The 17338-nt window shown below is 51.3% G+C and overlaps 1 protein-coding gene across 3 annotated transcripts in view; it reads right to left on the bottom strand.

The window, feature by feature from the left end:
• Window positions 1–3988: 3988 nt before the first annotated feature.
• LOC108590462 (uncharacterized) overlaps window positions 3989–17338 on the bottom strand; it is a 56212-nt gene continuing 42862 nt past the window's right edge. The window contains exons 1-5 of one of the 3 annotated variants that reach the window (XM_078363882.1): window positions 13370–14335; window positions 12180–12396; window positions 10950–11042; window positions 10691–10795; window positions 3989–10336 (exon numbers count right to left, since the gene is read on the bottom strand). In XM_078363882.1, the coding sequence (XP_078220008.1) occupies window positions 5352–10336; window positions 10691–10694 (4989 nt within the window). In that variant the 5' untranslated portion in view covers window positions 10695–10795; window positions 10950–11042; window positions 12180–12396; window positions 13370–14335 and the 3' untranslated portion in view covers window positions 3989–5351. Of the gene's footprint in view, window positions 10337–10690; window positions 10796–10949; window positions 11043–12179; window positions 12397–13369; window positions 14336–17338 lie in introns of those variants that run through there. The other 2 variants (XM_054250836.2, XM_078363881.1) reach the window with 2 other exon arrangements.

The following is a 17338-nucleotide window of genomic DNA, read 5'->3' as shown; positions in this document are numbered from 1 at the left end:
GGGAGGCTGAGGCAGAAGAACTGCTCGAACCTGGAAGGTGGAGGATGTAAGCTGAGATAACACCATTACACTCCAGCCTGGGCGACAGAGTGAGACTCTATCAAAAAAGGAACAAAAGAAAGAAAGAAAGAGAGAGAGAAAGAAACAAGAAAGAAAGAGAAATAAAATATAACCTCTAACCTATCATTCCAAACATTAAGTACATTAAAAATTTTTAAACAAAAAAATTAAAACATTACAGAAAAACTGTGAAAATGTTATTTAAAATATTAATGAAGACCCACAAGAACATAAAATAAAATAAATTCATGGGAATGAAGTTCCAATAGTTTGTGTTAAAATGGAATCTATAGTTTAATCGTGATCCCAAATCAAAACAACAAAATGCCTTTGGACATGAAGGCATGTATGAATTACCTGATTCTTTTTTTTTTTTTTTTTTTTTGAGATGGAGTTTCGCTAGCCTGTTACCCAGGCTGGAGTGCAACGGAGCGATCTCGGCTTACCACAACCTCCGCCTGCTGGGTTCAAGCAATTCTCCTGCCTCAGCCTCCTGAGTAGCTGGGATTATAGGCACGCGCCACCATGCCCAGCTAATTTTTTGTATTTTTAGTAAAGACGGGGTTTCACCATGTTGACCAGGATGGTCTCGATCTCTTGACCTCGTGATCCACCCACCTCAGCCTCCCAAAGTGCTGGGATTACAGGCGTGAGCCACCGCGCCCGGACTGAATCACCTGACTCTAAACTATGAAGACATGCAAATAGCAAACATATTCAATGCACTCTTGAAAAAGAGCAATCTGTCCACCAGATAGTAAGAATTACAAACAAGCCGTTGTAACAAAGAGTTTGAGATTTGGGTGCATGGATTAACAGATAGACCAATGGAACTGAATGGAAAGTCCTGAAAAACAAAACCAACAAAACATGTCTAAATGCAAGCTTAACTGATTTAAAAATGTTGCAGCTTTAGAACAGGAGACTGTCTTGTTAAAATACTATCAGTGGAATAACTCAATATCCATATAAAAAACCTAACGTAAGTGGAACCCTTTTTCATATTATTAAAAAAAAACGCAATTACAGGGAAATTCAAAAGCTACTTTAAAAATGTTTATTATAAATACTTCAAAAACACAGAAATGCACAGAATAATAAATAAGTCTTCGTATAGATTATCTTTTAGTGGGTCAGCAGTATGAGTAAATCAGAGCATCAGTAAGGCTAGAGTTGAAAGAACTGAAAGAGGTCGGGGTCATTGGTCACTTCAGTAACAAGAGGAGTGAGATGATATGAGTCAAAGAGGAACAGACGAAATGGCACTTCCTCTCTTCCCCTTGTCTCAGCCATAGAAGGCCTAGCTGCTTTCACAAGCCTTTGCTTTTTGAGGGTAAGACTTGGATCTCAACAGTAGCTAGGGAAAGGCTACCCGGGACGATGATGGATTTATTCCCCCTCTTACTTGACCAGTCCTCCTGCTGACCATTGGAACTCTGAGATTTCAAGACATATAACCCGAGCAGTTCTATTCCAGAAAGTCATGACGGAGGGATGTTGTGTTGATGATAGACACCCTGACCAGGTCCACAAACACTTTACTGACTTCGTGGCATTGCCAGGTTGCTGACCTGATTGGCGTAGAGGACTGTCTCCCTTTCCACATGGATAAGAGCTCCGCATATTTCCTTTCAACAATTCTTACTCCTGACAGGACCCTCAGAAGGATTCAGGAGCCCTAAGATTCCAAAAAAGGTTGACTTGTGGCTTTGCCAGAGATTTCCCTGAGGATTAGAGTTCTCTCCACCCACTATGGCCAGGATCAATTCAGCTGTTCATGTGCTGACTTCCTTCCTTAGCTTTGTCGCCACATCCCAGGGGCAGATGGCCTCTGCTCATAGCCAGGATTGGTGTATCAAACCTCAGAGCTCAAGGTGGAAACTCACAGATATTTGCCTAAATAAATAAAACTTTACAGAGCAGTTAAATTTGATGTATGTATCTAAAATTTTTATTTAACTTTAAATTCAGAGATGCAAGTGTAGGTTTGTTACATATCCCCTTTTTAGTGATTTCCATTGAGGCCAGCATTAATAACCTCATTTTAACTTGATTGCCTTTGAAATAATCCTATCTACAAGTCATGTCACATTTTAATTTTAAAAATGTAGAATTTTGCAGAAGAGGCAATTGAACCTATAACAGTGGCAAAGGCAAGTGTCACAGATCTATATGTATATCATTATATCATTACATACATGTGTGTATACATACATGTGTATATACAAAATAGCACATCTATCTTTATAAAAGCCAGAAATCAAAAATCATCTTTCAAAATTTACACAGCCACATTGTTACTTGTGGAAACTTCTGAGTAGGAGGCTGAATTTTGAAAATTTTAAAGGAAAAAATGCAATTTCTATGTATTTTTGGAATTTTTTGCCACAAAAATACATGTGCTATTTACTTTTAACTAAAATACTGAGATAACCCTAAGAAAAGCAAGAGGAGTACTGTAGTAGTCAGATTAAGTGAAAGCAAGCTGATGGAACAGAAAAAAATCTCCTGAAAGTTAAATGGCTTAACACAAGTTGATTTTTGTGCACATAAATTCCGGTTTGAGTTGGCAGGGTGTTATGGGCTGAATTGTGCCCCCTCTCCCCAAAATGATATATCCACGTCTTAACCCCAGTACTACAGAATGTCATCGTATTTGGAGACAGAACCTTTGAAGAGGCAATTAAGGTAAAATGAGATTTTACGGTTAGGATCATATTCAATATGACTGGTGTCCTCATAAGCAGAGCAGATTAAGATACAGACACACAGACTAAGGAACAACCATGTAAGAATTCACTGAGAAAGTAGCAATCAGCAAGCCACGGAGAGGCCAGGGAAGAAATCAAACTGGCCAACATCTTCACCTTAGATATTTAGCCTCCAGAAATGTGAGAAAATAATTTCTGTTTTTTCAGTCACCCAGTTTGTGGTATTCTGTTATGGTATAATAGACTAATACACAGTCCATCCTGGCTTTGGCCTGACCCAAGAATCCAAGCTGCTTTCCAATTGTAGCTCCACATCACAACACATGTTAACTGCTCAACAGAAACAAAAGCACGGGAATGATGCACTGGCTTCTAACTATAAATGAACCACCCAAGAAGGTGAGGTAGACAAATGAAAATGGGCACTTGTAGTTTCTCCCATATGTTATTATGGTGCTCAATTAAAACCAACTACTATAATTTATGACAGTTTCTTCATTTCTTGGAATTATTTCTGGGAATGTCAGCATAGCCTTGAAATCTTCCAACATTTTCTTGCACCAACAGAGTGACTCGTCGTTTCAAAAACAAGATTACATCCTGTTTTAAAACAATTTTGTAAATCTTGGCAGGGAGAGTCAACCTTATTCCCTCAATAGCACTTTGCACTGTCCTTTTAATAAGCTATATAATTTCTTTAGGCTGACAATACTCTCCTATTTTTGGTGTATGATAAATAATCTACCTGTGAGCCTCGGCCACCCTCCATACGATGGAACATTCCTGAACAGCTATACATGTGCCTGTGGCACACTGCAAAAAAAAGATTTTCCTGTGGGGCAGGTACACAGAAAAGAGACAGGGGAAGGATGTTTAACTATAACTTTTTTTTTCTCATCAGAGCTGGCATGTCCACAAAGTACTCTTGTTACCTCCTAGGCAGGTTTCAAGATTTTTTTGTTTTTTTAGAAATTCGTCTTCTTGTAGATCATTTGCAAAGTGATTTCTATAGTCTTTCCTTATCTACAAAGTTTATTAAGGAAAGATTGGCATTTGATCACCTACAAAAGCTCATTCATCTGTATTTGGGTTCAGCGCCCCGTTTCAAATAATGCATTTTATTAAAATCCTACTACAAATATCAAATATTAGGATGATTTCAAATAGGCTATATCTACCTTAGGCTTACATCCCTAAAACAAGTATATTGTGTGACAAATTAGATTTTACTCTGCAGTCTATTTGGAAATATGTTGAGAATGTGGTGAAGATGCCCAGCATATGTATGGAAATGTCACTATTCAAAGTGTATATTCACATCAAAGTCTGTTATCACAGAGGAGCCAGGGAGAGGGATGGATCAGTCAGGGAACTTCTGCAGAGACAGAGAGTGGTCTATGTTAGGGGAAGGGTAGATGTCAATGGCGTCTGGCACTGAGAGCTGGGTACAGCCTTCAGAGTGGGAAACACGGTGACAAGTTAGTCAGCAGGCCAGGTTCCATAGTTGCACGAGAGCACACGGGAGATCGAAAGGACAGTGCTATAACGTGGGAAAGTCCTGGGGCTGGACAAAAGTACTGTGTTCAAGTGCACAAGAGCTGCAGGACACCTCCCATTACTTCCCCATGTGGAGACTCCTCTCTGCCTCATCCTTCACCCAGAGGGAACTGCTCAAGTAGCTTTCCATTCCAGGCTTTTCTCTCACCTTCTGAGAGTCTGGGCCCCGCCACCACCCAGCTTCATAAAAATCAGCTCCCACAGAAGCAAGTGCAGTTTCCCGAAGCCCAAAACTGCCTTAGCTCAGGGCCTTTTTGTTTGAAGGCTCCAACTGGAGTCTCACCGCCCCACTCCTTTTTAAACTTACTCTTTAGATTGAAGAGAAAAATCTTACCAAGTTTCCGATATGGCTTCTGTACCTATACTCTACCGTTTTATGAGTAGGTGTAAGTCTTGCTTTTAATAGTAACTTCACTACTAAACGTAACTTCCATGAGCAAATGCTGATATAATGTTCGTCAAATAAAGGAGTCCGTGATATTTTTATTTATTATCATTTAATCTCTGCTACTTTATTAAACAAGCCAAGAAAACCAGGTACGTATCTTTAATTTTCAAGAACAGCAGACTAAAGGGTATGAGGAAATGCAAATATTAACAATCCTTTGTTTTGTTCCACTATTCAATTCGAGTTCTTTTACAGTTTAAAGAAAATTGCTACAGTAATACCATATTAAAGTGTGACAGACCACAGATAAGGCAGGTTTTCCCAATCGTGTGTGTGTGTGTGTGTGTGTGTTTTACAAACTATCAAACCGTTACCCCTCAACCAGTTAAACAGCAGCACATGTGTGACTAATATTCATAAACTCCATAAACTAAGTTTCTGAAGCTATTTAAACCTGTTATTAAAAGGAAGAGCATTGAAAAATACCCCAAAGTAAAATAGGTAAATCCCTTAACTACCATATGGAACAGAAACGCAAACACTGTGTTCTCGCCAGCTTCCCCCGGGCCCTCCATGGCATAGAAACTCGCCTGCCCTGTTCACACTCAAAAGGAAGATTCTGCCTTAGACTTTGCTCAGGGGAAGACGGGCTGGGAAACATCGGAGCTTGCACCGTCTGTGACAGTGGAGTCATCTGTGGTGTCAATTGTGGCCTGGGCTCTCTCTTCTAGATGTTTCAAAGCATCCTTGTATGAGGGTGAAAAGGAACGAGGGACGGTATTGTTTAGCATGGCCAAAAACTCTACTACTTTTCTCTTGCTGATTTCTGAATGGGCTCTGGGACCCCAAAGAAATTCATAACGTGGAGGAGAAGTGTTGGGCACCTCCCGGTACTCCAGGTAATGTTCCTGTACCCAAACTTTAGTGAGGAGCTCCCTGGGCTCCCCAAAGATGAAGTGCTCCCTCCCAGCACATACCCCTATTCCATTCAGCACATGCCAGATGACCTCCTCAGAGGCACAGGAGCCTTTTATGAAGATTATACTCAGAATAAGTGTCAGGAGGCGGTTCTGGGGCATGCCTTGCTCATCACTCAGACTCCCTTCACAGGTGAAGTCTAATGTATTTACAAAGACATAGGAGTGGTCGGGGCCCACTTCTGTCAGGGCAATGCCAAAAAGAATCTCTATGAACTCACGGGCTTTCCTGAAGATCATAGGAAAGTAGCCCCTGTACCTGTTGACGAAAATCGTCAGCATCTCTGCCTTTGTGACAGGCTCCTTCGCTTGATATTTGAGAAGAAGAAACCGCACCAACTCATCCACCTTTTCATCCAGTGTATGAGCAACCAAGGGCTCAGTGGCTGTCAGGGACTCATTATCTGTCAAGGACTCACTGTCTAGTAAGGTGTCTGAGGTTCTTGTATCTTCATCTGCTGGGCTGCTGGACTCTTCACTGGATGGGTTCCATAAAGTGGAGGAGTAGAAAGAGCCCACAGGACCCTGGAGAGCAGACTGGGAAGGCCCCTCAGGAGGACTCTGGGGACACTCAGGGGAACTCAGGGGAAGACGGAATGGACATGAGGAGAAGGGGCTCACGGGACCCTGGGGGGCAGACTGGGAAGGTCCCTCAGCAGGACTCTGGGGACACACAGGGGAACCCGGGGTAAGACTAAACGGACTGAAGGAGAAGGAGCTCACAGGACCCTGAAGAGAAGACTGGGAAGGGTCCTCAGGAGGACTCTGGGGACACTCAGGGGAACTCTCGAGAAGACTCAAACAGTCAGAGAAGAAGGAGCGCACAAAACTCTGGAGAGCAGACTGGGCAGGCCCCTCAGAAGGATTCTGAGGCCTCTCAGGGGAACTCTGGAGAACACACAATGGACTGGAAGAGAGGGAGAAGGAGCTTACAGGACTCTGGGGAGGAGACTGGGCAGGCCCCTCGGAAGGACTCTGAGAACACTCAGGGGAACTCGGGGTTAGACTCAATGGACCAAAGGAGAAGGGGGTCACAGGACTCTGGAGGGCAGACCTCGAAGAGCACTTAGGACTCTGGGGAAACACAGGGGAACTCGGGGGAAAACTCAATGGACTGAAGGAGGAGGAGGTCACAGGACCCTGGAGGGCAGACTGGAAAGGGCCCTCAGGACTCTGGGGACACACAGGGGAACTCGGGGGAAAACTCAATGGACTGAAGGAGAAGGAGGTCACAGGACCCTGGAGGGCAGACTGGAAAGGGCCCTCAGGACTCTGGGGACACACAGGGAAACTCGGGGGGAAACTCAATGGACTGAAGGAGAAGGAGGTCACAGGACCCTGGAGAGCAGACTGAGAAGGGCCCTCAGGAGGACTCTGGGGACACTCAGGGGAACTCGGGGGAAAACTCAATGGACCAAAGAAGGAGCTCACAGGACCCTGGAGGGCAGACTGGGAAGGGCCCTCAGGAGGACTCTGGGGACACTCAGGGGAACTCGGGGGAAAACTCAATGGACTGAAGGAGGAGCTCACAGGACCCTGGAGGGCAGACTGGGAAGGGCCCTCAGGAGGACTCTGGGGACACTCAGGAGAACTCTCGAGAAGACTCAAACAGTCAGAGAAGACGGAGCGGACAAAACTCTGGAGAGCAGACTGGGCTGGCCCCTCAGAAGGATTCTGAGGACTCTCAAGGGAACTCTGGAGAAGACACAGTGGACTGGAAGAGAGGGAGGAGAAGGAGCTCATAGGACTCCGGGGAGGAGACTGGGCAGGCCCCTCGGAAGGGCTCTCAGGGAAATTCTGGAGAAGATTCAGTGAAGTGGAGGAGAAGGAGCACTCCAAACTTGGGAGAGCAAACTCGGCAGGCCCCTCAGGAGGACTCTCAGGGGAACTCAGGGAAAGACGCAGTGAAATTGACGAGAAGGAGCTCACAAAACTCAGGAGAGGAGACTGCGCAGGCCACTCAGGAGGACACTGAGGACTCTCAGGGGAACTTGGGGGAAGACATAGTGAAGTGGAGGAGGAGCTCACAGGACTCAAGAGAGGAGACTGCGCAGGCCCCTCAGGAGGACTCTGAGGACTCTCAGAAGAACTCTGGAGAAATCTCAATGAACTGGAGGAGGAGGAGGAGGAGGAGGAAGAGAAGGAAAAGGAGGAGGAGGGGGAGGGGGAAGAGGAGGAGGAGGACGGAGAGGAGGAGGAAGAGGAGGGGGAGAAGGAAGAGGGGAAGGAGGAGGAAGAGGGGGAGGAGGAGGAAGAGGAGGAGGAGGGGGTGGAGCGGGAGGAGGGGGAGGAGCGGGAGGAGGAGGAGAATGAGCTCACAGGACTCTGGAGAGGAGATTGGGACAGCCCCTCAGGAGGAATCCGAGGACTCTCAGGGAAACTGTGGGGAAGACTCAGTGAAGTGGAGGAGCAGCTCACAGGACTCAGGAGAGGAGACTGTGCAGGCCCCTCAGGAGGACTCTGAGGGCTCTTGGGAGAACTCTGGAGAAGACACAATGAACTGGAGGAGGAGGAGCACACAAATCTCTGGAAAATAGGCTGGGCAGGCCCCTCAGGAGGACTCTGAGGACTCTCAGGGAAGCTCTGGAGAAGACTCAGTGAAGTGGAGGAGAAGGACCACACAGAACTTTGGAAAGCAGGCTGGGCAGGCCCCTCAGAAGGACTCTGAGGACTCTCAGGGAAACGCTGGGAAAGATTCAACGAAGTGGAAGCAACGAAGGCGCTCAGAGCACTCTGGAGAGGAGACTGGGCAGGCCCCTCAGGAGGACTCTGGGGATACTCAGGGGAACTCAGTGGAAGACTCAGTGAAGTGGAGGAGGAGCTCACAGGACTCAGGAGAGGAGACTGTACAGGCCCCTCAGGTGGACTCTGAGGACTCTCAGGGGGACTCTGAGGACTCAATGAAGTGGAGGAGATGAAGGTGCTCACAGGACTCTGGAGAGGAGACTGGGTAGGCCCCTCAGGAGGACTCTGGGGATACTCAGGGGAACTCAGGGGAAGACTCAGTGAAGTGGAGGAGGAGCTCACAGGACTCAGGAGAGGAGACTGTACAGGCCCCTCAGGTGGACTCTGAGGACTCTCAGGAGGACTCTGAGGACTCAATGAAGTGGAGGAGATGAAGGTGCTCACAGGACTCTGGAGAGGAGACTGGGTAGGCCCCTCAGGAGGACTCTGGGGATACTCAGGGGAACTCAGTGGAAGACTCAGTGAAGTGGAGGAGGAGCTCACAGGACTCAGGAGAGGAGACTGTTCAGGACCCTCAGGTGGACTCTGAGGACTCTCAGGAGTACTCTGAGGACTCAGTGAAGTGGAGGAGATGAATGTGCTCACAGGACTCTGCAGAGGATACTGGGCAGGCCCCTCAGGAGGACTCTGGGGATACTCAGGGGAACTCAGTGGAAGACTCAGTGAAGTGGAGGAGGAGCTCACAGGACTCAGGAGAGGAGACTGTACAGGCCCCTCAGGTGGACTCTGAGGACTCTCAGGAGTACTCTGAGGACTCAATGAAGTGGAGGAGATGCAGGTGCTCATAGGACTCTGCAGAGGATACTGGGCAGGCCCCTCAGGAGGACTCTGGGGATACTCCGGGGAACTCAGGGGAAGACTCAGTGAAGTGGAGGAGGAGCTCACAGGACTCAGGAGAGGAGACTGTACAGGCCCCTCAGGTGGACTCTGAGGACTCTCAGGAGTACTCTGAGTACTCAATGAAGTGGAGGAGATAAAGGTGCTCACAGGACTCTGGAGAGGAGACTGGGCAGGCCCCTCAGGGGGACTCTGGGGATACTCAGGGGAACTCAGGGGAAGACTCAGTGAAGTGGAGGAGGAGCTCACAGGACTCAGGAGAGGAGACTGTTCAGGCCCCTCAGGTGGACTCTGAGGACTCTCAGGAGTACTCTGAGGACTCAGTGAAGTGGAGGAGATGAAGGTGCTCACAGGACTCTGCAGAGGATACTGGGCAGGCCCCTCAGGAGGACTCTGGGGATACTCAGGGGAACTCAGAGGAAGACTCAGTGAAGTGGAGGAGGAGCTCACAGGACTCAGGAGAGGAGACTGTACAGGCCCCTCAGGTGGACTCTGAGGACTCTCAGGAGTACTCTGAGGACTCAATGAAGTGGAGGAGATGAAGGTGCTCACAGGACTCTGGAGAGGAGACTGGGCAGGCCCCTCAGGAGGACTCGGGGGATACTCAGGGGAACTCAGGGGAAGACTCAGTGAAGTGGAGGAGGAGCTCACAGGACTCAGGAGAAGAGACTCTACAGGCCCCTCAGGTGGACTCTGAGGACTCTCAGGAGTACTCTGAGGACTCAATGAAGTGGAGGAGATGACGGTGCTCACAGGACTCTGCAGAGGATACTGGGCCGGCCCCTCAGGAGGACTCTGGGGATACTCAGGGGAACTCAGGGGAAGACTCAGTGAAGTGGAGGCCGAGCTCACAGGACTCAGGAGAGGAGACTGTACAGGCCCCTCAGGTGGACTCTGAGGACTCTCAGGAGGACTCTGAAGACTCAATGAAGTGGAGGAGATGAAGGAGCTCACAGGACTCTGGAGAGGAGACTGGTCAGGCCCCTCGGGTGGACTTTGAGGATTCTCAGGAGAACTCTGGAGAAGACTCGGCATCCCAGCAGCAGGCATCTCCTTGTCTGCTTGAACATCCAAAATCAGAGAAAAAAATGAGAATGAGGAGAAGGAAGAAGATGAGGAGGAGGAGTAGGAGGAAGAGGAGGAGAATTAAAAGTAGAAAGAGGAAGAGTAGATGGAGGAGGTTTCCTCCTGTTCCTCGTCTGTGGGATCCTGTGAATCTACCAACTCCAGTATTAAAATTGGGCTCTGGAAGTCTTGCTCAAAGCTGGGGCATGAAAGGTTTGGAAAGAGAGGCATGATGAATATTGTTCAGGAGCAGCAGGTAAACGTGTGAATGAGCACAAATGGGAATGATGGGGTCCCACAGGCCTGAGGGAGATAGGGACCGTGTGAGCGGTCTCAGCTGAGCAACTCACCCATGATGGCTCTGACAAGGCTGCCTTACAAGTCTCCTTCTCTTAAGATGGTACTCTAGGCCTCACAGATCGCCTGTCTTCCTAGGGCGTTTGCTCTGTGGGAACCTGTAGGAGAATGTGAGAAAGCACCTCAGGGCACAGTTGGCTGGCAGAGCCTGGGGCACCAGGAATGGCAGTAGGTGGTTAGGACTGGGTGCTGCCATGTCTGCTCTGTTTGTGGGAGTAGGGCCCTTGGTACACTGTCAGGGTGTGCACTCACCTTGACTCCTAGCTTTGCCTGGGCCTCCTCTGCTGTGCTGAGTTTAGAAGTGGAACTCAGACCCTGGTCTTCAACTCCTGGTTCCTGGACCCCCTGCAAGAAGAAGTGAGAGAGGGCTGAGCACTCTGGCTCATGCCTGTAATCCCAGCCCTTTGGGAGGCCAAGGCGGGTGGACCACCTAAGGTCAGAAGATCGACAGCAGCCTGGACAACATGTATTTCTGTCTTACTGAAAATACAAAAATCAGCCAGGCACGGTGTTGGACACCTGTAATCCCAGCTGCCTTGGAGGCAGAAGCAGGACAATCACTTGAACCCGGGAGGTGGAGGTTGCAGTGAGCTGAAACCATGCCATTGCACGCCAGCCTGGGTGACAAGACAGAAACTTCTCCCAAAACAAACGAAAAAAGGAGCAGCAGCAGCAACAGAGCCCCTCTGGCTAAAGATTGCAGCTGGGGCTGGCGAGACATCCAGAGCCCCACAGTTCTGGGGATTGTGGCCCACTGAGAATTCTATTAGCTTTGTCACATTTTCTCAGACCGGGCCACATCCCCTACCACTCTGCCGGCTTGAGGAAACCTCAGAGCAACCTCCACATCCCTGAGAGCAGAGGGAGGTAGTGGGGAGGCAGCCACATCCCATACTCTACCACGGGGACAGTCGGGGCAGCCTCACATCTGCTCTGAAGCACATATGACACTTCAGTCCTCCCTCTTATCCCCAGCAGGCCTGGGAATCTTCCCTCTGTCAACCAGAGGCAGCTGCCTCTGCTGACTTGCCATGGGACCCTCAGACCAAGGCCTCCCCGTCCCTGATACCCTTCACTCAGAAATGAGGGGGCTGCGGCTGAGCTTGAGCCAACTGGGGAGCTCTGCCAGGGCTGATACGGGGAGCAGGGTGGGAATCTGTCCTCTGAGGGGGTTCCCTCAGTCCTCCTCAAAGTCTCCCTATTTATTCCCTACAGGGCTGGCACCTCCTCCCTTCTTCGGTCCTGGGGATGCGTCGTTCAGCTCTCGGCAGCCATTTTCCCACTAAGGCTGATATGAGGGGTAGGGTTGGAATCTGTCCTCTGAGGTGGGGGTTCCCTCAGTCCTCCTCAAAGTCTCCTTATTTATTCCCTACAGGGCCACCTAGCCGCCCGCCCCGATGGCAGGATCTGAAAGGGTGGGGGGAGCAAAAGGCGGGAAAGAGAGGATTTATTTAAAAAAATAAACCAGAGGAAGATACTCACCTGAACCAGCACTGCCGGCTTTCAGGGGAGCCCCTGCAGACGTCTGGTCCTGGCGGAGGGCTGCAGGCCAACCTTGGCCCTTCCTGCCTCCTGAAGAGGCCCTGCCTGTGACGGGCTCCCCAGGAAGCCCAGTGCCGCCTCCCTGGCTGCAGCCCCGGTTCAGCCTCCTCTGTTGCCAGAAGACTCCTAGGCCCTCGGTGTGGTGCGCCTGCCTTTTCTAGTTTTAGACAAAAACAGACACTTTTAGTTACTGCTTACAGATTCCCACCCTGACCCTCATATCAGCCTTGGCAGGAAAATGGCTGCCGAGTGCTGAGGGATGCATCCCCACGACCAAAGAAGGGAGGAGGTGCCGGGTCTGTGGGGAATAAACAGTAAGACTTTGAGGACTGAGGGAACCCCCACCTCAGAGGACAGATTTCAACACTGCCCCTCAAACCAGCCTTGGCAAAAAATTGGCTGCCGAGAGCTGAGGGATGCATCCCCAGCATCCCCACGACCGAAGGGAGGAGGTGCCAGCTCTGTAGGGAATAAACAGTAAGACTTTGAGGACTGAGGGAACCCCCACCTCAGAGGACAGATTCCAACCCTGCCCCTCATATCAGCCTTGGCGGGAAAATGGCTGCCAAGAGATGAGCGACACACCCCCACGACCTAAGGGAGGAGGTGCCGGCCCTGTAGGGAATAATAGGGAGACGTTGAGGACTGAGGGAAAATGGCTGCCTCTGCTGACTTGCCATGGGACCCTCAGACCAAGGCCTCCCCGTCCCTGACACCCTTCACTCAGAATTGAGGGGCTGCGGCTGAGCTTGAGCCAACTGGGGAGCTCTGCCAGGGCTGATATTGGGAGCAGGGTGGGAATCTGTCCTTTGAGGGGGTTCCCTCAGTCCTCCTCAAAGTCTTCCTATTTATTCCCTACAGGGCCGGCACCTCCTCCCTTCTTCGGTCCTGGTGATGTGTCTCTCAGCTCTCAGCAGCCATTTTCCCGCAAAGGCTGATATGAGGGATAGGGTTGGAATCTGTCCTCTGAGGTGGGGGTTCCCTCAGTTTCTCCTCAAAGTCTCCTTATTTATTCCCTACAGGGCCACCTAGCTGCCTGCCCCGATGGCAGGATCTGAAAGGGTGGGGGGAGCAAAACGTGGGGAAAGAGAGGATTTATTTAAAAAAATAAACCAGAGGAAGATACTCACCTGAACCAGCACTGCCGGATTTCAGGGGTGCCCCTGTAGACGTCTGGTCCCAGGGGAGGGCTGCAGGCCACCCTTGGCCCTTCCTCCGTCGTGAATAGGCCCTGCCTGTGACGGGCACCCCAGGAAGCCCAGTGCCGCCTCCCTGACTGCAGCCCCGGTTCAGCCTCCTCTGTCGCCAGAAGACTCCTAGGCCCTCGGGGTGGCACGCCTGTCTTTTCTAGTTTTACACAAAGACAGACACTTTTAGCTACTGCTTACAAATTCCCACCCTGACCCTCATATCAGCCTTGGCAGGAAAATGGCTGCCGAGAGCTGAGCACCGCATCCCCACGACTGAAGGGAGGAGGTGCCGGCCCTGTAGGGAATAAATAGGGAGACATTGAGGAGGACTGAGAAAACCTCCACCTCAGAGGACAGATTCCAATCCTGACCCTCATATCAGCTTTCGCACGAAAATACCTGTGGTGGGGACGGGACCCTCAGCCGTGGGCTGCCATATTCCTGTCAGGAAGACGAATCCCTCAGCCCTCGGTTGCCCTATTCCCATCAGGAGGACCCGTCCCTCAGCCCTCGGTTGCCGTATTCCTGTACCTCAGCCCTCAGTCACACTATTCCCGTCAGGAGGACCCGTCCCTCAGCCCTCGGTTGCCGTATTCCTGTACCTCAGCCCTCGGTTGCCCTATTCCCGTCAGGACCCGTCCCTCAGCCCTCGGATGCCCTATTCCTGTCCGGAGGACCCGTCCCTCAACCCTCGGTTTTCCTATACCCGTCAGAAGGACCCGTCCCTCAGCCCTCGGTTGCCCTATGCCCGTCAGGAGGACCCGTCCCTCAGCCCTCGGTTGCCATATTCCCGTCAGGAGGACCCGTCCCTCAGCCCTCGGTTGCCCTATTCCCGTCAGGAGGACCCGGACCCTCAGCACTCGGTGGCCCTATACCCGTCAGGAGGACCCGTCCCTCAGCCCTCAGTTGCCGAATTCCCATTACGACGACCCGTACCTCAGCCCTCGGTTGCCCTATTCCCGTCAGGAGGACCCGTCCCTCAGCCCTCAGTTGCCCTATTCCCATTAGGAGGACCCATCCCTCAGCCCTCGATTGCCCTATTCCAGTCAGGAGGACCCGTCCCTCAGCCCTCAGTTGCCCTATTCCCATCAGGAGGACCCGTCCCTCAGGCCTCGGTTGCCCTATACCCGTCAGGAGGACCCGTCCCTCAGCCCTCGGTTGCCCTATTCCATCAGGAGTACCCGTCGCTCCGCCCTCGGTTGCCGTATTCCCGTCAGGAGGACCCGTCCATCCGCCCTCGGTTGCCGTATTCCTGTACCTCAGCCCTCGGTTGCCCTATTCCCGTCAGGAGGACCCGTCCCTCAGCCCTAGGTTACCCTATTCCCGTCAGGAGGACCCGTTCCTCAGCCCTAGGTTACCCTATTCCCGTCAGGAGGACCCGTCCCTCAGCCCACGGTTGCCCTATTCCCGTCAGGAGGACCCGTCCCTCAGCCCTCGGTTGCCCTATTCCCGTCAGGAGGACCCGTCCCTCAGCCCTCGGTTGCCCTATTCCCGTCAGGAGGACCCGTCCCTCAGCCCTCGGTTGCCATATTCCCGTCAGGAGGACCCGTCCCTCAGCCCTCGGTTGCCATATTCCCGTCAGGAGGACCCGGACCCTCAGCACTCGGTGGCCCTATACCCGTCAGGAGGACCCGTCCCTCAGCCCTCAGTTGCCGAATTCCCATTACGAGGACCCGTACCTCAGCCCTCGGTTGCCCTATTCCCGTCAGGAGGACCCGTCCCTCAGCCCTCAGTTGCCCTATTCCCGTCAGGAGGACCCGTCCCTCAGCCCTCGGTTGCCCTATTCCCGTCAGGAGGACCCGGACCCTCAGCACTCGGTGGCCCTATACCCGTCAGGAGGACCCGTCCCTCAGCCCTCAGTTGCCGAATTCCCATTACGAGGACCCGTACCTCAGCCCTCGGTTGCCCTATTCCCGTCAGGAGGACCCGTCCCTCAGCCCTCAGTTGCCCTATTCCCATTAGGAGGACCCGTCCCTCCGCCCTCGGTTGCCCTATTCCCGTCAGGAGGACCTGTCCCTCCGCCCTTCGTTGCCGTATTCCCGTCAGGAGGACCCGTCCCTCAGCCCTCGGTTGTCCTATTCCCGTCAGGAGGACCCGTCCCTCACCCTCGGTTGCCCTATTCCCGTCAGGAGGACCAGTCCCTCAGCCCTCGGTTGCCGTATTCCTGTACCTCAGCCCTCGGTTGCTCTCTTACCCTCTGTGACCTCCAAGTCCCACAGCAGGGGCAGGGCGGGCCGGGGGTTTTTCTCTTTGTGGTGGTAGGTCCCTCAGTTCTCCCTCGGGGCCCTTACCTTGAGAACTGGTTGGATCTAAGACTTCCCTCGGCTGACCTAGATCGCGCCTCCTCACAAAATGCCTTCCAAGACTTAGAAGATGGAGGTTGGGAAAGCACATCCGGGAACCCTGCGGGGGTTGACCAGGCTTGACGGCAGGGGCAGCGTGGGGTGTGGCCTCCTCTCTGCGGAGGAACAGCCCCACCCCTTCTCAGCCTCGTTTTCATCCCCCACCCCTCCTCCTGTTTTTCACGTCTTCCTTCCCATTTCTCGGATGCGCTGCAAGCCTTCTTGCTTACTCCCTAAACCTTACCAACCTCTTCCCTCCCACCTCCGCAGTCCTTCACACTCATAGCCCACCTTTATCCAGGGCTGACAGCAGGGAGTGTGGCTAGGTGCAGCCTGTGACTCCCCTCTGTGTTGGGAGGTTACCGTCTGTCAACAAAGTTCTCTTTTTATTCAGTGGCCAGCCCTGGGGCTTCTCCCTCTGCTTAACTGAAACTGCCCTCCTCCGAGAAAACCTGTCCTTTTTGCTTACTCCCAAAATGGAAGTCAGAATGTTGTACATCTGGGGACCCTGATGGGGTCCTCCGGAGCTGGCAGCAGGTACAGGGACAGTGGAGGGACACTACCAGCCTTGGGTGTTCCCTTCCAGCCTTCCCGAGGGGCTGCGCCTGGACTCACTGACTCTGTGGGTCGGAGTCTTTCACCTCCAAATAAGCCCCTCCCATCCCTGAGACCTGCAGGGTGCAAGAGAGGTAGCAACACATCCAACCACAGTGGGATAGGGCCTCCCAGGCCCCAGGCAGGGCTCCACTGCCCTCCGTCTGAAATGCGGTGGGAAGGCCCCTCAGTCTTCTTTAGCATATTATTCCTGACAGGGCCTCCACTCTGTCGCCCTCCTCTCCAGAGACTGTTCCTCAGATCCAGGTTCCTATTTCCATGAAACCCCCAAGAGGAAATGAATCACGCTAACATCTCTCCCTAATGGTCCTGACCAAGGCCTCCTAGGGGTGAAAACAAGGGCTGGTTATTGTGGGTCCTTCTGTGTCTGGGGTGGGATATCTCGGCGGTTCTTCCTCTGTATCATCCTGGGGATGCCTGGAAGGTCCTGCGTCCCTTCCCCCTTCGTGATCTGAAATGAAAGTCACCTGAGCACAGCCCTCTCCTCTTTCTGCCCACTAAGATGTCAGGGGACATCACAGTGGGCCACCATGCCCCAGGTCCTCCCAGGGATGACAGCAGGTGGGAAGCTGGTTTCTGTGGATCCTCCTCTTCATGGGCAGGGAATCTCTGCAGTTTTCCCTCAGAGGTCTCATCTTTCTACTGGCTGGTCCTGGGTCTTCCCTTCCTTCCCAATATGACAGTATGATTCAGGGAAAAAAAAATCATGTGACTTTACCCTGAAGAAAACTGTAAAACACTATGTCACCATGGGAATGAAATTAACAGCATCAGTGATAAATTATGTTGGTACTATGTGCTGTCAGTATATGATAAGAATGACACTTCATCGTCCAAGAAAACATAACCTACATCAAATCAAAACAAAATTGTCACATAATTCATAATCAAAGGCAACCTGACGATATACCTCTAAACTGTCAATGTTTTCAAAATCAAGAAAAGTGTCACT

The sequence above is a fragment of the Callithrix jacchus genome, chromosome X (assembly GCF_049354715.1).
Source record: "Callithrix jacchus isolate 240 chromosome X, calJac240_pri, whole genome shotgun sequence".
Classification (NCBI taxonomy): Eukaryota; Metazoa; Chordata; class Mammalia; order Primates; family Cebidae; genus Callithrix; species Callithrix jacchus.
This window is presented reverse-complemented; position numbering and strand designations above follow the sequence as displayed.